We start from the raw sequence: 21475 nt of genomic DNA on the forward strand, positions 1-21475 counted from the left end.
CCTCTTGTTTTTAATATATTATTTAAATATTTTTATTTATATATTTTACGTATTTATCTATATTAATAATAAAGAACTCCTAAAATGTTTATTTTTTATTTATATGTATCGATATAATAAATAAATACAAAAAACATCCACCCCCTTGTTTTTAATATATTATTTAAATATTTTTATTTATATATTTTACGTATATATTTATCTATATAAATAATAAAGAACTCCTAAAATGTTTATTTTTTATTTATATGTATCGATATAATAAATAAATACAAAAAACATCCACCCTCTTGTTTTTAATATATTATTTAAATATTTTTATGCATTTAAATGTATTTATTTATCTATATAAATATAGTGAAGAACTCCTAAAATGTTTATTTCTATCTAAATAATAACATATAAATCTAGAATTATCTAAATATATATTTGTCTAGATAGGTAGTTACAGACAATGATGTGATAAACTTTTCCAATTTACCTAAACTTATCTAGTATAGATGGATAAATAGATGGATATATAGTACAACCACCAAATGTGATACATTTTTATTACATAAAGTAATTATAAGAATGTTAAATAAAATACTTGTCAACTAGAAGACTGGTTTTCAGTTATAAATGTCGCTTATTTGTAAATATAAGAATAACTACGTTTACCAAAAAGTTCTGCACAATTGTAAGAACATGAGATTGAGCTCCATTCATTCGGTCCCTCCATTTATGTTATTTGGCTTGTTCCAGGTGGCCACCAATGGAATCATCTCAACTCAGGATCTTCCCATGGAGAAACAGTACGTGGACGACGGCTTCCCCACTGACTTCCCTGTCATCGCCCCCTTCCTGGCTGACATTGACACCAGTAAGGGAAAAGGATTCATCTACTACAGGCAGACGGAGTCCCCTACCGTGCTTGAACGGGTGGAGGCGGATGTGAAGAAAGGCTTTCCAGACGCAGGCTTCACCCCTAGCCATGCCTTTATCGCCACCTGGGTGAATGTGTCCGCATATGAGGAAGTTTCCCGCAGCTCTAGTGCATCCAATCGGGTAAGACCCTTTTCATGGAGTGATACCAAATGTGACCCTGATGCTCTGGCCCTGATTTCCCTTAAGGCAGAGGTTATCAAAGCAGGTCATCTGTGGTCTGTCCCAATTTAGTCCAGCTCTTTTAATCTAATCTTAAGCCTGGAGGGCATTTGCACACACAATGATGTTTCCCAATACCTGCTAATCTATCCCAGAACCCCATCAGCCTTTAATGTTTACCTATTGTTTGAGTTTTTGGAGGAATGAAGGGAAACATTTATAGTTAAAATTCCTTTTTAAGACCTTGTTTAAAACTTTTTATTAGATGTATAAGTTTATTAGATCCATCAGAAGTATAAAGAGGTGGTTGTTTGTGAAAAGTCATGTTGTTAAGTGGAATTATTTCAGCTGAGATGGAAAGAAAACACATTTCTGAGGGTCACCAGTGTATTCTAATGGATATTAATGAATGGGCTTTTCTTTACTGGTGTAAGTTTGGCTTCCTCATCCAGTCTGCTGAGGAGAGACAGCTGCACGGCTCATAAACTATTATCCTTTGTTATTCATTGGTTCCAGAAAAGGCCTTATGTTAATGCAGATATTTGTTTACTTCATGTACACTAGACTCTGTGTTATTCATTAGCCTATTAGTCAAAGGTTTGGGAGTATCCACCCTTAAATTACCTACATTCTAAAATAAGACCGGGTTGTTTCAACCCATGGTTGGGTGAAATATGGACAAACCCAACCGTTGTTTTAATTTAACCTAAAAAAGGCCTAGGCATGGGTTGTAACAACCTGCGCGCTTTAAAATGCAGGATTATTTTCAACCCTTTGCTGGGTGAAAAGCAGACAAACCCAACCCACTGGGTTGCAATTTAACCTATGCTGGCTCGTTTTAACCCAAAATGCTGGGTTGTTTTTGCCAATATAAATAAAGTTTTTGAAAGAATGAAAGGAAACATTTATAATAAAAAAAAAATATTGTTCATTGCTAAATTTCACTGAACTAAATTAACTTCTTGGGTCTCATAAAGTCTATATGTGACCCTGGAGCATAAAACCAATAATAAAGGCTAAAGTATAGTACATTTTTTATGTGTGTGCGAGGGTCCGTCTTCAGTGTGCGCGGCACTTTTTATCAGAAGAGTATCCGCAACGCCAGATTTTTGAATATCTGCGTACATTGTACATGCCGCACGTGCGCCTATAGGAGAATGTCGTATGTAGCCCAAAAGATGCATCGCATTTTGTTGCAATTCACATGGGTGTTTCTCATGAAATCCAAATTTAGAAGGTTTCCAGAATCAGAATTTTTAAAAATCCCTTTAAGCTAATTTTAATTTTAAAAACGATTTTAAAAATATTTCCTATAGAATTATTTAAATTTTTTAGATTATCATTATCAAAATTATCATTACTGCAAAATGATATTACATTAAATATATGCATTTACAAACTCATGTTTTGGTAATGAGAACTAAAAAGTTGTCTAGGTACTATGACAAACAAAATTTAACTTTTATCTGGAGAGAAAAAATAAGAACTGCTTACCTGGCAGCCATCTTGAGTGTCACAGTCAATTATGTCCCTTCCAACTATTTTTTTTTTTTTTTTTGAAAATGTTAGTTCCTTGAGGGCTTAAACAATGAATGAAAATTGTTGCGGAGGATGAGAAAATTGGTCTTGGACACATTTATATTCCTTATTATTGTCTCTACATTTACCAATGATCACCAAAAACCACATGTTTCTTTACTGTAAATGTTTAAAGTATAACATGCACTGAAGCTTTTTATTTTTTAGATTTTTAATTATAAATATTTCCATGTCAAAGAGTCCAAATCCAGTTATGGACACGTTGCGGTAATGAAAATTTCCCCCTTAAATGTCGAAAAAACAACAAAATTGGTTTGTATGATGTCATTTGAAATCATGTGCAAAAAAATACATTAAGAGATGTTTGTAACTTCTTATTTTGATACTCTTACTTTGCATTTATTTTTTATCAAAATGTTTTATGACACCTCATTCGCGAGAATCACCCACATGCGTCAAACGTCTGTGTTCAGGTATGGGTCAAATAAACTATACTTTGCAAGGCTGTGCGTTCGACCGTAAAAAAACAGACTATACTTTGGGCTCAAAGGTCAATTTTTTTAAAAATTGAAATGTATACATAATCTGAACGCGATGATGTATGATTTCTTAGGATTGGACTACTTGAAAATCTGGAATCTGAGGCTGCAAAAAAATAAAAATATTGACAAATGTTAACAGCGTTTAAAGTTGTCCAAATTTAGTCTTTAGCAGCACATTACTAATGATAAATAAATATTTGATCTATTTACAACAAAAATCTTCATGTAACACGATCTTTACTAAATATTTTAATGATTTTTGGCATTAAAAAAATTATTTTATTACCCATACAATGTATTTTTGGTTATTGCTACAAATATAACCTTGTGACTTACAACTGGTTTTGTGGTCCAGATTCACATATAAACATTTTCTGTGTTAATTTAACCCAATAACTGGGTTCGACCGTATTTAACCCAATACGGGGTTGAAAATAACCCAGCAATTTTTAGTATAGCATTTTGGATTAAAGCAACCCTTAGGTTAATTTAAGCCCAATGGTTGGGGTTTGTCCATATTTTACCCAACAACGTAGCAATGCAGTGTAGATATGTACAGCCATTTGCGTTCCCTCAACAAACTTCATGAGGTGCATCTTGGGGTAAATGTGTTATTTTAATTACATAAACACAATTTATATTTGTCCAAAAAAATTTCAAGACCCCTACCACAAGCTTTGAGACAAAAGTTTTTTATGAATGTTTCCAGCATATTTCATTGGTGGTGTACACCAAAATGTTCTCTGAAGATTCAGTGTGATCATTCATTGCAAATATCTACAATAAATCGATGGAGATTCGAAAAGCAGAGACTTTAAAACTGTGCCAAATTGGCTTAGCTGTATTGTTCTCCCAGTGGGAAGTCAAACAATGCCGGTCCTCCTCAACATTATTTACGCAATGTTTACTTACTAAATTTCACTTGATTGCAAAAGAAAGCCTTTAAGCAAACTCATCGAGTTGATTTACTACGCTTCCGGTCGGTCTCTCCATAGAGAGTTTGGATCAGAAGGTCCTTGTGGTGGAAAACTCTGCGTGTTCCCTTGTGTTTTCCTTAGATAAACATGCTTTATCTTTACTTTATCTTGCTCTGTGTCTTCTCCAGCCCCTAGATCCTCTGCCTAGAAAGAGTAGACAGACAGTTATGAAGGCGTTACTTCATGAATAGTGGAGATCCCCGTGCGTAGCCCGACTGAATGGGGCCCTAATTTTTTTGTACTATAACATCTTTAAACAATCTTGTTTATGGGTGTGTATCTTCGCTGTGGTTCTGCAATTAGGAGTTTGAAGCTGAAGGCCATAGAGTTGGGTGAGGGGATGGTGTTGAGGTGGGAAGTGCAATGGGTATTAGGGAGCCTGGGGCTCGAGAACAGATTTTAGGGAATGGGGTGTGGGGTGTTGATTACTGGAGGTGATAGCTTTTTACTTAAGGACAAAGTCCTCTGTGTGTGTACGTGTGAGATGAAGAGAGTGGGACGGGGAGGGGGTATGGGGACACCTTTTGATTTTTGTGCTGAAATGCATTAGACGTTGTACTAGAAACATTAAAGTTCAGCTAAATGGTCTTTTATCAACACACAAAATAAATGTCTACAAAACACCTCTGAAACAGACCAGCAAAACTTTATTGTAGCCACTTTCATAAGTGTCATTAATGTTCGGTTGGGATAGGGACCTTGTCTTTAGTGCTCTGTTAAGTGCCTTATAAGTGTGAAACACAACTGGACAGGGTCAAAAGATAGTATTAAAGTGACAAACTCTTTGTCGGGGGGATGTTTGGTATGTTACAAGTCCTTGTAAAATCAGTAAAGTTGTTGCAAACACCATATTCAGGCTTCCTTTGAAAGTTTAGATGGTAAAGATTACCAAATGTTATTGCAGCTCATCATGTAGACAACATGACAATTCCGTCAGAAAGCCATAGAAAGTTTTTGAAACTAAAAGGTCTTAAATAGATTTGGGGGCCGTTAACATGACAATGGAAAGTTTTTATACAAGAAAAGTTAGAGTTTTAATCCGGTTTGTATGTTCCTTAAATGCTTATGGGTTTGAAAGTGCAAGTTTTTAAAAATGACGCCTTATCATCTCAAACTTTTTTGGTGACACTTTAGTACAGGGAACACTAATTAATTATTAACCATGACTTTTGCCTCAGTAAACTCCTAATTTACTTCTAATTAATAGCTTATAAGGTAGTTATTGTAGCGGTTAGGTTTAGGTATTGGATGAGGTTAAGGGATGTACAATATTGTCTAGATCAGGGTTCCCACAGGTCCTTGAAATCCTTGAAAGTTTGTGAATCTGGGGGAAAATTTCAAGGCCCTGGGAAGTTTTTGAAAATATACATACATAGATACAGGTCATTGAAAGTGCTTGAGTCTATTTGGTGCAAGAAGTTTTCTGGAAAAAATCCATATTATTATCTGTGTAGTGTAGGTTAATATCATAAAAATTCTAGACTTTTAGACACACGTGCTAAACTGTTCACTTTAAATGCTTATATCTTCTGTATGCGAATGTTGATTCATACCAAAATGCTTTTTTGCATAGTTGTGTTTGACACAAGAAAACGTCTCGGGTTACATATGTAACTGTTGTTCCCTGAGAAGGGAACGAGACGCTGCGTCTCCCTTGCCATACTTCCTGCGTCCCTGTAACGCCGTCTTTGGCAATATTTCAGATAGCGATATACTTCCTGGCCCGCGTCACCCTGTCTTTGTCGTTAAGCCTCACCATTGGTTGAATTTGATATACACATTCAGACGCCCTTACCCCTGGAGGCGTCCGCAAAGTGTCATCGCTGTGACGCAGCGCGCGTTCCCTCAAAAGGGAACTGTAAGGCTGCAGTCACACCAAAAGCGCTTTAAACGCTTGCAAACGCAAGGCGCGACGCACTGCCTTTTTTGAAAAAAGAGCAGTGCGACGCGGCTTTTCATATTGCTAAGCAACCACCGAGTCAGCTGTCTTGTCAATCAAATATTGAAGCGTGAGCGCTCTTTTGCTGTTAACTGTCATATCAGCAGAAACTTTAAAAAGAGGACGCTTGCTCTGACCTTGTTTGAGGGTGAGAGGTGCACAAACACACAGGAGAGAGTGAGCGAGTGGTGTCCGGTTCTTCAAAGCAACTGTAAACTTCCCTCACAACAACGTAAGGCCCGCCTCTCCCCTCATTCGATTGGACAATGGAAAGACACGAATGACGTCGGGCGCTTCTCCGCTCTCAGCGCTCCTTCAAAAACGCGTGCGCGGCAGGCGGCAAAAAAACGCAAGGCGCTCGGCGCGCATAAACAGCGCGCAAACGCGCCCTGCCCATAGAATATCATTTAAAAAAGGCGCCTGCAACTGCCATAAACGCTTTTGGTGTAACTGGCCCCTAACAATGTATCTTAAAAAGTAACATGATGTATTTATGATGTTGTACCTATACTAAAGTCTTAAAAGTGTTTTTGTGTATACTTGTAAATTATTCTTATTAAAAACTTTTTGAGATTACAGTGATCATGCATCATACTTTGTCTGAAATTAAAACACTGCTTATTTTACCCCCGAAATAACAACGTTTAAAGAGAACCAAAGCTTTAATTACAAAAATAACCATTTCAATAAATAAAACACAACACATTTTTTTTAACATCAATCTTAAACTGGTGATGGTCTTCATCTTTTCCGCTTACAAACTCTCTGCCATGTAAATAGGCAAACCACCTTGGCGGGAGCACAACTAGTTTTTAAAGGGGATGAGAGATGAGACTTTCATTGCTTTATTGAACGTCATGCCCAAAAAACAACCATTACTTATTACGAGAATAGGAACAACCCTTTTAGACTGTGTGCCAGGCGCATAGACCATTTTCCCTTCATTAAACTAGCAAAAGTGGATTTGGACACACCCTTTTAGACTGTGCGGCTTGCAAAATTGTGGGTACATTTATGCATCTGGCCAACACTTTTACCTAAAGCACCTTTACAAGGTATACATATGTGTATGTCTGTTCCTTTGTAACGAACCCATAACTATTGAACTGCTAACTACAGGAACTACTGCGTAGGCATTAGGACTCATGTTAATGGTTTTCTATTCTTTCTTCTAGGTGAACACGTTCCAAGTGGTTATTGCATACAATGAGAAAGATACATACGCTCTCTTCCTATACCCAGAGGATGGATTGCAGTTTTATGGGACTCGACCTAAAGAATCATACAACGTTGAAATTGAGCTTCCAGCACGTGTGGGGTTCAGCAGAGGAGAGCTCTCCTTCTTATTTTTCTCACGAACGGAGGGTCCTTACTACAGCGTCACCACCAATGAGCAATCCATCAAGAACCTTTATCAGTAAGTGAACCTGAATTTTTTATTCAAACTTCATTTGTTCGTTTCTACTTTCACATTTAAATACATATTCTCTACACAGGATAGGAAATACAGGAATGCCAGGAGTTTGGCTCTTCCACATTGGAAACAGAGACTCCTTCCAGAACGCTGTTTCTCCACAGCATGCGGCAGTTTCAACCAAAGCTCCCCCCGTTCTTGAGTTCCCCGATGAAGAGTACCCAGATGAGGATGAGGAGGAATACCATCCAGACTTCCAGGATCCCACTACAACAGAGTTTATTGAGCCAGAGCAGGACACATCTTTATTGGAAGATCTCAACCAGCACACATCCCTTGATAATTCTCATCTTGAGCCTTCAGTATCTAGTCCAGAAGATGTTCCCGAGTCGGAGCACCATAATCTACCCTCGGAGGACGTGACCCAGCCGCAGCGGCCGCATCCGAAACATGCAATCCTGCAGGTGTACCCAAACCGTATGAAGGATGTCCCACCACACACCTCTGGTGTTCAAGTATTCAGTGTTGATGAGAAAGTCGACTTTGACTCTGGAGGTGAGATCACACTTTTGTGATAAGGATTTATCAATCATTTATTGTAAGGGTATCTACCTAAACAGCACACACATACATTTTATCAGTATTAGTATTTTATGGCGATCAAACCCATGACTTTTTGCGGTGCTAATGCAATGCTCTACCAATTGAGCTACAAAAACTTAAAATGTCTCTTAATTTATCTCTTCTTCATTTACTTATAATTTATCCAAACATTTTTATGAGATGTTTATATTTATTTCTTTTTGTATCTTTTCTACAGTGATCCAGTATTCTACTGATAATAAGGAGACCTGCGAACGCTTTCAAACGCAGTGTAGTCAGAACGCACATTGTACAGATTTTTCTACCGGTTTCTGCTGTGAATGCAACTCAGGATTCTATGGGAATGGTCGTCATTGCCTGCCAAACGGTAAGACTGGTGTGGGTATCTCCGAAAAAGAGCTGTTGGGAAAGCCACTACAGGTACCTAGAGTTGCCATTTTCATCTCTGTGTGTGCCGTAACTCTGTCTGATGCACCCACAGCTAGCCTAGCTTAGCACAAAGACTGGAAGTAAATGGCTCCAGCTAGCATACTGCTCCCAATAAGTGACAAAATAATGCCATTTAAATGTAACATTTAAATTATTGAATTATTAATTATTAAATTAAATTAATTTGACATTTAAATTATCTTCGTTCATATATCATAACTAACGTGTATCAACTACTACACTGTGCTAACGTTACTGTGAAAAATGTATGTATACAATGTTAGCCACAGATCCTTGAATTCTTGCTTGGCTGCCAAACCTCTTCTCATAGCAGTGAACGTCTCCCCTCGTCTTTTGAAAACCCAAACATTTTTTTCCACAAGGTATTTGTTCCAGAGGTCAGTTAAGTCACTAGCCAGACCGATAAACAAACACAGACCGAAAGTTTACTAAGTTCCAGGTGCTTAGACGCGACAATGGTTGTGCATTCAATGAAACAGTCTATATAATGTCATATATGTTATTAAAAGACACATTTATCATTTAGGGACATTTCACAAGATATTTTTAAGATGTCAAATAAATCTTTGGTGTCCCTAGAGTACATGTGAGGTTGTAGCTCAAAATATCATATAGATAATTTATTATAAGTAATCTTTGGTAACGCTTTAGATTACAGCCCGGAAAGTACTGCGTAAGAACAGCGAATTTACAGCATATGTTTCTGTAATTATAGTATACTTATGAAGTACGTATGTGTAATTATAAGGGAACAATTTATAATATTTGGGGAAAAAAGGGGTAACAACCAGGAAAAATACAAATAATATATGCAGTAAAGTACTGTGTAAGTACAGCGAATTTACAGCGTATGTTTCTGTAATTATAGTTTACTTATGAAGTACGTACGTGTAATTATAAGGGAACAATTTATAATATTTGGTGAACAAAGGGGTAACAACCAGGAAAAAAACAAATAATATATCCAGTAAGTATTTTATAACTAAGGGCTAACTATTTTAATATTACATGGTATGTTTGACTTTTCTGCTAAAAACGTGGGAAATTACAAATAATTTATACAGTAAGTAATTCATAACTTCAGACTAACGATTCAAATATTAGGCCTACGTGAAATGGCGTAGGCTACATGCAAAACAATCTTATGTTTAAGAGTAATTTAGCGAGAACACACACATTCACTGAATTGGCTCGATCACACTCCTCTCAACATATAGCTTGTGTGTGGTGATCGCACTGGCGTCATACCATGGCTGCTTTCATATGGATTCTGCAAACTGTGGGTCTTCATTCAATCATAGTCATACACCACATATATTTTTGGAATAATATAGGTAGGCAATTAAAAAATATTTAGGCATAGGCTAAGTATTTTTTTAACCACGGGGCTACATATTTTATCATTTCATGATGCATGATGATGGAGATTACTAAACAATAAAACTTAAAATACAGTTAATGTGTTTATGATATTTATTAGTACGATAACATTTATTTAGAATTTTCAATAAAGGTTACCTACCTTAACAAAGAAAAAGAGTACAGGAATTTGTTGGGTCATCAAGCAAAATTAAAAATAGGCAAGGCAACTATGGTGAAAACAAAGCAAGCAAAACTAGAACTATTTTCTGTAGTTACTGTGTAAATATACAATTGTTTTGTGTTGTTACAGTCTAAGTCAAATTTTTTTACCCCCATGTTTCACGTAGTAACAGAGTAAATACAACATCTGCGGGCTGTAAATTAAAGTGGCACTTGTTACCCCCTTGTTTCACGTAGTTGAAGAGTAAATACAACATCTGCGGGCTGTAAATTAAAGTGGCACTTCTTACCCCTTTGTTCCCAAAATATTATAAATTGTTTCCTTAAAATTACAAGTATGTACTTTATAAGTACACTATAATTACAGAAATGTATGCTGTAAATTCGCTGTACTTACGCAGTACTTTACTGCATATATTATTTGTATTTTCCTGGTTGTTACCCCTTTATTCCCCAAATATTATAAATTGTTCCCTTATAATTACACGTACGTACTTCATAAGTAAACTATAATTACAGAAACATACGCTGTAAATTCGCTGTAATTACACAGTACTTTCCAGGCTGTAATCTAAAGCGTTACCTAATTTTTTTCACATTGTCTAGGTTGATTGAAGCACTTAAACATGGAACAAGTTTTCGTGTTCCCTTAAAACTGTACCTGTTAAAATGATTTGCAGCATCCTTGTATTGTGTGTTATTAGTTTTGGGCGGTTGTTATCTAGGAATAACAAACGTGCAAATGTTGCATCCGGCCAATCAGAATCAAGCATTCCAACAAGCCGTGTAATAATCCCAGATAACAACCAACTGAAATTGATAACATATACTTTTCTGAGTCATTTATCGCCTAGCTTTAAATATATGAACTCTGTGAAATCATCATTTTTCTCAGTCAGCATTTCTCCTTTCAAAAGCAGATGTTTGAAACGTGAAGGAATTTGTAGATCAAATTTAGCACAGATGTGATTTGTACTAATTAGGTATGCAGTTATTTCCTAGATCAGCAGCACCACCGATGAAGCCCCGTCTCGCAGCCCAAAACCGCGACATTTACAAACTGTAACATTTGCGTGCATAGCGGCTGCTAATTGTCTGTAATTGGTGAACATTCCTTTAACCACTACCCACAACTAGCAGTGTTTTTCTTCAAAAGTTCAGACTGACACTGTTTTTGTGTGTGGATTTATGTAGGAAATACTTGAGTTTTGAAAAGGAATTCCCTCACGAATCATTCAGCGGCCCGTACGAGGTTTCGGTAACGAGGGTCTTCTGAGTGCAGTGATGTCACATTGGCCATGCTGGCTTTTAATGTACCTGTGAAGATTCTTTCAAAGCCTGTTTGTGAAAGACAACTCAAGCCTAGAAGTGAAACGTCTGGCTGGGTTGTGCTGAATGATAGACATTTGTGTCTGAGAGAATATATTCAGTGGAAAAGCCTCATCAGCTGTCAGATATGCATGTGTACAGTGGGAGCTTTGTGTGCTTGGAGAGAGAGAGAGAGAGAGAGAGAGAGAGAGAGAGAGAGAGAGAGAGAGAGAGAACCTGGCTGACACTAAAGCATTTCTGTCAGGACAGTGTTGCCATTTTCTCTGTGTGTGGCAGAAACCCCCTAAACCGCTAAGTAACTGGACTGTCAGCAGTTTACGAATTTACTGGGTATATCGTACAATAAATTAACATTCTTGAAACATTTATTTAACTTTATGTAACATAAAAACTGAACTCTTTATATATTAGAAACAAAAGCGATCACCGTAAAAGCAATCTATTTAAACAAATAGCATTGTTTAGAAATAAGGCATAATGTATATTTCATCATAAAAGTTTCAGCCTGTGGACATTTAAAGGGATAGTTCACCCAAAAATAAAAATAATGTCATTAATGAATCACACTCATGTCGTTCCAAATTTGTAAGACCTCTGTTCATCTTCTAAACACAGTTTAAGATGTTTTATATTTAGTCCGAGAGCTTGTTGACCCTTCATTGAAAATCTAAGTACGGTATACTGTCCATGTCCAGAAAGGTAATAAAACATCATCAAAGTAGTCCATGTGACATCAGTGGGTCAGTTAGAATGTGTTGAAGCATCGAAAATACATTTTGGTCCAAAAATAACCAAAATTATGACTTTATTCAGCATTGTCCTCTCTTCTGCGTCTGTTGTGAAGCACATGAGCGAGACTAAAGTCACATGACTGCAGTGACGCGGATGACGTGTTATCCTCAGACATGTTTGCGAAGTTTTTTTTTCAAACTTACAGCATGCATCTCCCTCAGACTGTAAACGAAGCGCGGACGCACAAAAAAAACAGCTGGGGCGCACCAGATAACACGTCAGCCGCGTCACTGCAGTCACGTGATTTTAGTCTCGCGCATGGGTGAGTCATTAATGACATTATTTTCATTTTTGGGTGAACTATCCCTTTATTAATTACAGACTAGACATAAAACATAGTAAGTATTGAGTAGAAAGATAAATAATAAGTTTAACACAAACATAACATTTGTCTTCATATTATCAGGTGCACCTCATCGAGTGAACGGAAAGGTCAGGGGGACTTTAACGGTGGGCGGCACTCCAATGCAGCTGGATAGCATCGACCTGCACGCTTACATCGTGGTGGGCGATGGACGGGCGTACACTGCAATCAGTGAGGTCCCAGAGCCGATCGGGTGGGCCCTCATGCCCGTAGCCCCCATTGGAGGTCTGTTTGGTTGGCTATTTGCCCTGGAGCTGCCTAACAGCCATAATGGCTTCAGTATCACCGGTGAGGCCGTCATAATCTTTTGCTTATTTTATGGTGTTGCATATTTTGGTTTGGTTTCAAGGTGCAAAATGTACTCAACCTCTTAACCACATTTAAGTCAGGTGCTCTGTGTTTTAACGTATTAAAAGTAAAACACCTGTTCATCAAGCACCATTAAAAGGTTCATATCTCACATCTGGATGTTATTTTGCGCCTACAAAATTTGTGGTTAAATGCATCAGCAACAATGAGCTTAAACAACCATTAAACACGCCAAATTAAAACATTTTTATAGGTGCTGAATTTACTCGCCGAGCTGATGTGACCTTCTATCCCGGTAACCAGCGGCTCAGTATCGTCCAGACGGCCATGGGTTTGGACACCCAGAACTACCTCAACGTAGACACTCATTTAGAGGGCAGTGTACCCTTCATCCCTCCTGATTCCACAGTGCAAATGGAGCCATTTAAAGACACCTACCAGTATTACCCATCATGTTAGTCCTTTTCTTCTTGTTCATAAAAAAAAAATCTCATTTTATTCATGTTAAGTTGTATAAAATGAAAACAAGTTTTTAGGCTTTAATAATGAAATAAACACTGTCCTCTTCTCCTGTCTACAGTATTTCCTTTCATAGGAAACCATGTCTGATGTTGGTGCACCCTAAACAAAAGCTTCTTTGTGTATTTTGGCATAATTGGTATTTTTCCTTATACTTTTCTGTTTTTAGTGATAACCTCCACGTCGGCACGCGAGTTTACAGTCGTGTCTGCAGAGAATGGAGCAGAGACCTTTACTCTCCAGGTCAAACAGAACGTCACATACAGAGATTGCACTCACGGACCACGCAGCAATCTCGAAACGCAGGAGTTGAGAATTGAGCGCATATTTGCATTGTTCGCCAAAGAGGAGCGCATCCTTCGATATGCTATAACCAACAAGATCGGTCCTGTGGGAGGTATGTTTCCAACACAATCACTCGGTATGAAGGTCCTACTGAAATCCAGGCTAAAGTCTTATAACATAATTATAAGATTAGCACCAAAGGTTGATTTCACAATGATATCATTCTTTCACATGACCTTAATGACTAATGACACGCCATGAACCATCTTTGACATGACCTTCAAGATATCAACGGTTAAATTAACACAGCATGTTCTTTACATTATGTAGGATGATTTTATGATAAAGGTCACCTATTGTCCCATTCACTTTTTTACATTTCCTTTGGTGTGTAAGTGTGTATTACTACGTTAACAATTTGCAAAAGGTACAAACCCCAAAGTAAATGATGGCGTGTGTTATCGTTTTCAACATAAATCTCTTTTCTTGGACTTTAACAAACACATGGATTGTAGGCAACAGTTTACTTCCTGGGCTTGTTGACGTAGACAAAACTGACATTATCATAAATCCTCCCGCTTTGAATCACAGCCTGCAAGTTAACCTTGCATTACGAGCAAATCCTTCAAACATGGTAACCGTGGGTTCACACCAGTCGCGTTTCAAGCGTCAAATTTGCGTCTACCGCATCTAGTTTGCCGCCTGAACATTTTGAGTTTACTTTCTTCATTCACGCGTGAAAGCCGCGCGTGAAACTCTAATCATGGAGACATTCACGTGGAAATTCGCGTCATGGGAGGGGCTTCTGCAACTCTTCTCGCTTCCTGTAATCACGCCACTACTAGAGCAAGCTCCTGATTGGTTAACGTGGGGCGTTTTTCCGACAAAGTTCAAATTTTCAACTCACACGTTTCACGCTCAATTTGCGTCATTTGCCGCAAGACCTCCAGGCGCACGTCAACATGTCTTTACATTGACTTAACATTAAAATCACTCGCGCTTGACGCCTCTATCGCGGCTGTTGATGAACGCAGCATAAGGAGCGTCAGATTTCCGGCTGACGTTAGAGGTATTCAGGCCAATCACAACGTACAGATTAGCTAGCCAATCAGGGACACAGCGCTTTTCAAATCGATGAGTTTTGTAGAAACTCAGTGCGTTTCAGGAAGACAGTATTCTGGATTTACTAAAATGTACGGTATGTGGAAAATAATGTGTTTTTTAAACCATAATCCACGCAAACACATTGTATTATACCAAATACACAAAATATTGTTGTTTTTTTAGCAATGAAATAGGTGCACTTTAAATATCACTCCTCAACATCTTTATTTTTACCGTCGCAAGCAGAAATGCCTTATGTAGAAATGTGATGCAGATTTTTTTTACCTGATGTGGGGTTCTAGCTGACCATTTACAACTCCTGTGGTCCGCGTAGATCAGACGCATTGTTAAATTTTTGGAGAGGTGCTTGTCAGACGCACAGCCTATGCCATAGGTTCCTACGCGGGACCATAAATTAGGCTTTCACATTTGAGCTCGTGATATATTGTTTTTAAAATGCTGGTTAACAGGATTACATTAACTAACTTTTTAAGTAAAAAAAATCCCATATGTTGTTTATTTTGGTTTCTTTGATTTCTTAGTTGATTCTTGTGTAAAATACACAATGAATTCATGAGCTCTTTGCACACTCCTCTATACCCCCCGCGTATGGCCTCTTCCTTCGTTTATACTCCTCGTCATTTTTAGCATAGTTTCTTTATTAACTTGCTGATAGACATAGCAATGAGAAGTCTGGCTTTCACACAGGGCCCAAATTTGGCTCGAATTCAGCTGCCTTTTCTTAATGCAAATAGGTCTAAGAGAACCACCCTGAACCACCTGCTGCTTTCTACCACGGTCTGGCATTAGACAGCAGACTTAGCGGATGGCAAGAGAGCGTTGCACTTAAAATGATCCGCGTCTGTGAAGTGATACCAGTGTTGAGCTTGTAGTATTTTATGAGGCTTGTGTTAGTAAGAAATCCCTTTAATCCAGCAAGTCCCCTTATGGAATAAATCAAACATTTCTATTTTAACCTATGGATTTATGTCCTTGTAAGGCAGTGTCGTTCCCATGAGAGGTTTTAATGGGACGGCTGTGTGGTTTATATGGCCCTGTAAATGTTGACTTTAAGATGATAACTGGAGCTGGGATGCGCCGATCCACAGCCGTTTTGTATCTAGTTTATAGGCATAAGATTGTATCGTATCTTAAAGGACACTTACATCATATGCCTCAATCGTTGAAACTGGATGTGGCTTTCCTTTCTCTTGTAAACATGTTCTAAAGTTGAGGTTTTTATTCACTGTTGAGACTCTGAGAGTATTTAGTGCATATTGGATTGTACATCTCTTCCAGATGTTATTGTTTTGTTTTGTTAGTATTCCCTCATGACACTTTTTTTTTGGAGGAGAGGAGATATTGGAGGAATAGTTGCAGAATGATGTTGTGGGAAACGAAGAACACCCCGGAATCCTTGTACCCAAGAGATCCATGCATCTCTATCCATACGGGACATGACCCATGCCGGAAAACAGCTGTCACTGTCTGTCCGAGATTGACATTTGTGTAATCAGGTGACACTTCATCAGATCTGATGACATGGTTATTAGATTAGAATGTGAGGTACCTTCATGGATGACATTCACACGCTGGTATATATCACCTTGTGATGATCTTGATGATTGTGAACATGAAGTGGTTTATGTATATAGATTCTTTGGCTGGGAATACCAGCTTGCTATTTATTGAATACTGCAAGGCATTCCTAATACTGGTTGTCCTGTCCACTGCTGATTGCGGGCGCGTCTCAACAAACGGCCGAGGCGTTTATAGTTGACACGCTCGCTGTTGGACTATTCTTTGAAACGACAGGGGGCGAAAATAAAAGTTTTTTTATTTTATTTAAGAAATTAAAAGTTTTTTTAATTCAGTGGAACAACCATGGGCTGCGTCCGAAACAGCCTACCATATTTTCTGGACTATAAGGGCGCACTCACATTATCCAAACCAAACCAAGCCCCAGCGCGATTGTCACCCCTCCCTACTCCCCCAGATGCACGCACTCACACTGTACTTCTTATCGATCCGAGTCCGGGCGCGCTTTCGTCATTAAGATGCGATTGTTTTGAAAAAAGCAGGAAGTATAGCTCTCTCTTAACACTGGAACCCACCGTAATGATAAGTCTGTGTTTTTTATTCTGAGTCATTTGGTGCGCGATTACAGACAGCCCTCTCACATGTCATCATATTGCTTAGTTGATCTGTCACTTATGCAGCTCGGACATTCACGTTACCCCGCTGCTCGCAGCAAAAGGTTTTTACGGAGGCCGATGAACGTGAGTGGTCGCGCAACTGACGTCTTCACCTTTTGAGCGCGATTGCGCTCACACCACAGCCTTCAGCGCCTGAGCCCAAGTGAACCGCGCTCCGGCCCACCTCTGCAACCCGGCCGCGGTGCGATTAACCAATCCGCCCCCGGGCACGGAACAGAGCGATCACACTAGTCAAACAAACCAGGCTTTGGGGGTCAAACGCGCCCGAGCGCAGTTGGTTTGGATAGTGTGAGTCGCACTTTTTTTATAGTTTGGCTGGTCCTGCGACTTATACTCAGGCGCGACTCATAATGTTGCGTTCACACCAGCAGCGGTAGAGGCGACAAAAACACACTATTCCCGTGTAGATGGACGCTTGAACATTTGAGTTTACTCGCTTCATTCGCGTGTGAAAGCCGCGCGTGAAATTCTAGTCATTCGAGACATTCACGTGGAAAATCTCATCATGGGAGGGGCTTCTGCAACTCTGCTGAGACTCCGCTCGCTTCCTGTAATCACGTCACTACTACAGCAAGGTTCTGATTGGTTAACGCGGCGTGGAAATCCGCCGAAGTTCAGATTTTTCAACTTGCGCGTTTCCCGCGGCAACGCTCAATTCGCGCGGAACGATGCCTAATCGCATCGTTGCATTGACTTAACATGTAAATCACTTGCGCTTGCCGCGTCTACTGCGTCTGGTGTAAACGCAGCATAAGTCAGTATGAATTAATTTTGAAATATATGAACCAGGAGACAACAATACCATATACAGCCGCGAGTATCTGCTATATGCTGCTCCTGTATTTATGTAATTCAATGCATTCAGTGATGTGGAATGACAAGCCTGCGAACTTGATGCTTGTTGGCTTGTTCGGTTAATTTAGCCTATCCAGCCTTCCAGGTATGTTCAGTATGCTATTGTATATCATGTAAATAACAGATAATTTTACGTTAACTTAAATCTACGTAAATCTATTCAGCCTGCTGTTCTGTGTGCTTTTGTTTAGTTGAATAACTTGCTTTTCCAGATTAAATGTCTGTTCTCCGGCTTGGATTTTGTGAAATAATCTTTTAAATAAATGCGACATGTAGTCCATTGCGACTTATTTGTTTTTCATCTTTATGAAGCATTTTTGATTGATGCGACTTATACTCCGGAGCTACTTATAGTCTGGAAAATACGCATACTTCCATACTATATAGTGGCGAAAAGTAGTAGGCAAGGGGAGTAGTATGTCCAAATTCATAGTATTCCAATAAAAGTAGGCGAAAAATTATCCGGATTACCTACTACTTCCGGTAACATTCCAAAGTGTTCATTCAATGGACTCTTTTACCATTCCGTGAGCCCCCAGGAGAGGAGTTATCCAACAAAGAAGATGTTTTGTCGCAATGCGTTGTTTTATTCAAAAATGTCTAAAAGGAGTAACACGGCTCTTTTCAAATACAAAAACATATATTAAACAGCTGTGTTAAATTGTGGTTAAATTGCGCTAGTTTAACGCTATTCCAATAATCGACTAACTACTTGTTATGACGATGTATGTCACGTGATGTATCAACATGGTCTGAATTAATTTATACTATACATATTCATACTATATAGTACCTACTGTTTCAACAGTCAATGAGAATGTATTTTCGAATGGGGAGCCGTGCGCGTGGTTACAAAAATTGCCGTGCACACCTCCATGTGAAATAAGGTCATGCGCACCCAACGCGCACTATCGCCCACTCTGCATTGAAGTAATTTTGTTGCGCGCACCAATGTGCTCATGCGAACGGGTAGAGTATAAACAAGCTTTAATAGTCCATACTTCCTTACTGTGCACAGTGTACATAATATACAACAGAAATATAACGAGTAGAGTGGAAGTACGCTATTATTAACACAGCCTCATTTCTGATCAGCTGTTTTTCAGAGGTCTTTGATGGTGAAGACTGATGAAGTCCAAAGCAGCTGTTGTCATGTTTAGTCTATATTTGCAACACAGATTATGTGAGGAATTTACACTATGTGTTACAGTATGTTTAATGACCTGTTTTAGCAACTTCAAATGTCCTTACAAGTTGGTTTCACTCTATTAATGAGAACATTTGCTCCTTAAACACCTAGTACGTACACACACACCTATGTGTTTATTTTGTGAGCCAAGTGAGGATTGTTCCTCTCCAGGTCACGGCTTCAAAGTCTAAAAAGAGCTCCGCCCTATAGGTCTGTCACTGTCCCTTTAATTAGCACCAAGTTAAAAAGAACCAAGGACCCCCCTCCTACTCAATTTGGCAATGTTTGTCCTGTAGTTTTTCTGCACTTTCCCCCTCCCCTGTGGAGTCACTTTAAAGGGGACCATCTCTCTCATTCTCTCTCGTTCAAACAAAAGTCTTCCTGTCTGCCTTTGATAATTGGCCAAATTGGTCCCTGGCCTGGGGTGAGGAAATCAAGCCGTTTTTAATGTGTGATGAGGGGGTGAAGCGTCCGGTGGGGGTGAAGGCCCAAGGGTCTCTCAACAATGGATCCCTCATGCTATTTTGTATAGGCTGCCGAAACATAATGAAGTCCTGTTGTCGTGGTCTATTAGTTTATGTAATGTCGCTTGTAGCTACGGTGCACTAGGTGGTCTGTCGTAATGCGGTGTGAACCACCCTGTTGTTTTAAAGGTTTTGTGTTTTCCAGGTCAAGTGTTTTGACCCCCCAAGGTCATTTGAAGCAATGCCTTTACACCTCTCCATGTGTTAACATCTCTGAATGAGCATCTTCACTCATTAGTCAGTCTCTGAAAGCTGTCTGCAGTTCTATAGCATCATTCAGTATAACATCATGTCTGGTCTTGGTATTCAAGACGACTTACATGTTGTGCTTACTGTAGTGAGGTAGTTTTTACTGGCTTTGGGATGTCATGGGTTATGTGACAGCTGGAGTGACTCATATGCATCTGTGAGTCAGCTTTCCACTGTGCATTTCCCATTGTGGTAATGAAGTCCAGCATCTGGATTCGGCGCACTACAATTACCGTGTTGTTTTTAAACTGCTATCAATAGGTTTGTGAATAAGTACACACTCATAATATCCAAACCAAACCGCGCCCTGGCGCGTTTGACCCCCAAAGCCTGGTTCGTTTGACTGTTTGTCCAGAGAGTTATTGATGAACGAGAGTTTTGGTGGCATGTAAGTAAATTTTTTCATCATATGTTTTTTTTCGGTTTCTAAGTTGGGTGTGTAAGATACCAAATCCAATGCTATGTCATATTAATCAGTGTCTTGTTGACTAAAACAAAGCATCATTTTGAAATATGTCTGTAGGTCTTAGCAACTTTTTTGGTGGGCTTGAAAATATTTTGACCCAGCGGGGTTAATTGTAACGCTGTGTTACAACTAACCCCTCAGCACTTACGATATGAAAACCGCTAACGTTAGCATAATTCTTGCCGTTGTGTTAAATAGACTACACACAAATGATTGCTGGCTGCCAACAAATCAAATGTGCCTGTCTTATCAAAAATTGTGTGTCCATTTTTTTTCATATCTGTCACTCTTTCACCGCCAGCGTTTTTAAAAAAAGTTGCCAGCCAGCGCCAGCGTTTTTCATGATTTTCACCAAAGTTTAATGCCTTCCAGAAAATGTTCTTCTTTAAATATATAAAGATAAAATATACCAAATGAAAGAACAGACCCTCTGCTTTCAAACAAAAAAACCTGTTTGATCCTACCTTCAGTGGTCCTTTTGTAATCAGCTTTTGAATATGGGTAGGTTTCTGCAAAAACACCACATTTTGAGCAAAAAGCAGAGATAATTCCATTTTTGTGACAGACTTTTCATAGAGATCCCATTCAGAGCGATCTTTAAAACAGACACGGACATGCAACCGCCTGCCATAGGGCAATACTTCTGGGTTTAAAAAGTTGTGGAAGGGCGCCACCTGGTGGATAATAGCGGTTTTGCGGAAAGACGGAAAATCTCGTCATTGGCGGGGAAGCGTTTTCTCTTAATTGACGAGATATCTCGTCAATGGCGGTGAAAGAGTTAATATTGCTTGAATAAGGTCACGTCAAAGATTAAAATCATAATGAAATGAATGGCTAAAATCAGACTTTGATGCTCATTATCCCAGAATTTGACAAATAAATGTTTTGTCATAATTGTGCTGCTTTTTCTCACATATTTAGACATTCGTATCCATTTATAATTGAACTATTGTTAGAAAAGGATGAATGACAGTGTGGATACCTGTCTATTATTGACAGATATATAAACAATATCCACTTCAAGTATATAGATAAAATAGAATTGAAATATTTGCCTGCAAACTTAATTTTTAGCAAGTGTAACAACTAACCCCCTGCCTGTTACAGTTAACCCCACCTATGGGGTAAGTTGTAACGTTTGCACTTCTATCTCGTTTGGTGTAATTGTCCAAGAATTTGTAA

General features: G+C 38.7%; 1 protein-coding gene across 7 annotated transcripts in view; it reads left to right on the forward strand.

Moving 5' to 3' along the window:
* The window catches only part of nid2a (nidogen 2a (osteonidogen)), a 44297-nt gene that overhangs the window by 634 nt on the left and 22188 nt on the right, over positions 1-21475 (forward strand). For all 7 annotated transcript variants that reach the window (XM_065253119.2, XM_065253128.2, XM_073812337.1 and 4 more), the window contains exons 2-8: positions 745-1047; positions 7259-7500; positions 7580-8052; positions 8318-8467; positions 12620-12865; positions 13140-13340; positions 13575-13802. In XM_065253119.2, the coding sequence (XP_065109191.1) occupies positions 745-1047; positions 7259-7500; positions 7580-8052; positions 8318-8467; positions 12620-12865; positions 13140-13340; positions 13575-13802 (1843 nt within the window). The remainder of the gene's footprint in view (positions 1-744; positions 1048-7258; positions 7501-7579; positions 8053-8317; positions 8468-12619; positions 12866-13139; positions 13341-13574; positions 13803-21475) is intronic.

This window comes from Paramisgurnus dabryanus, chromosome 17 (assembly GCF_030506205.2).
Source record: "Paramisgurnus dabryanus chromosome 17, PD_genome_1.1, whole genome shotgun sequence".
Taxonomy (NCBI): Eukaryota; Metazoa; Chordata; class Actinopteri; order Cypriniformes; family Cobitidae; genus Paramisgurnus; species Paramisgurnus dabryanus.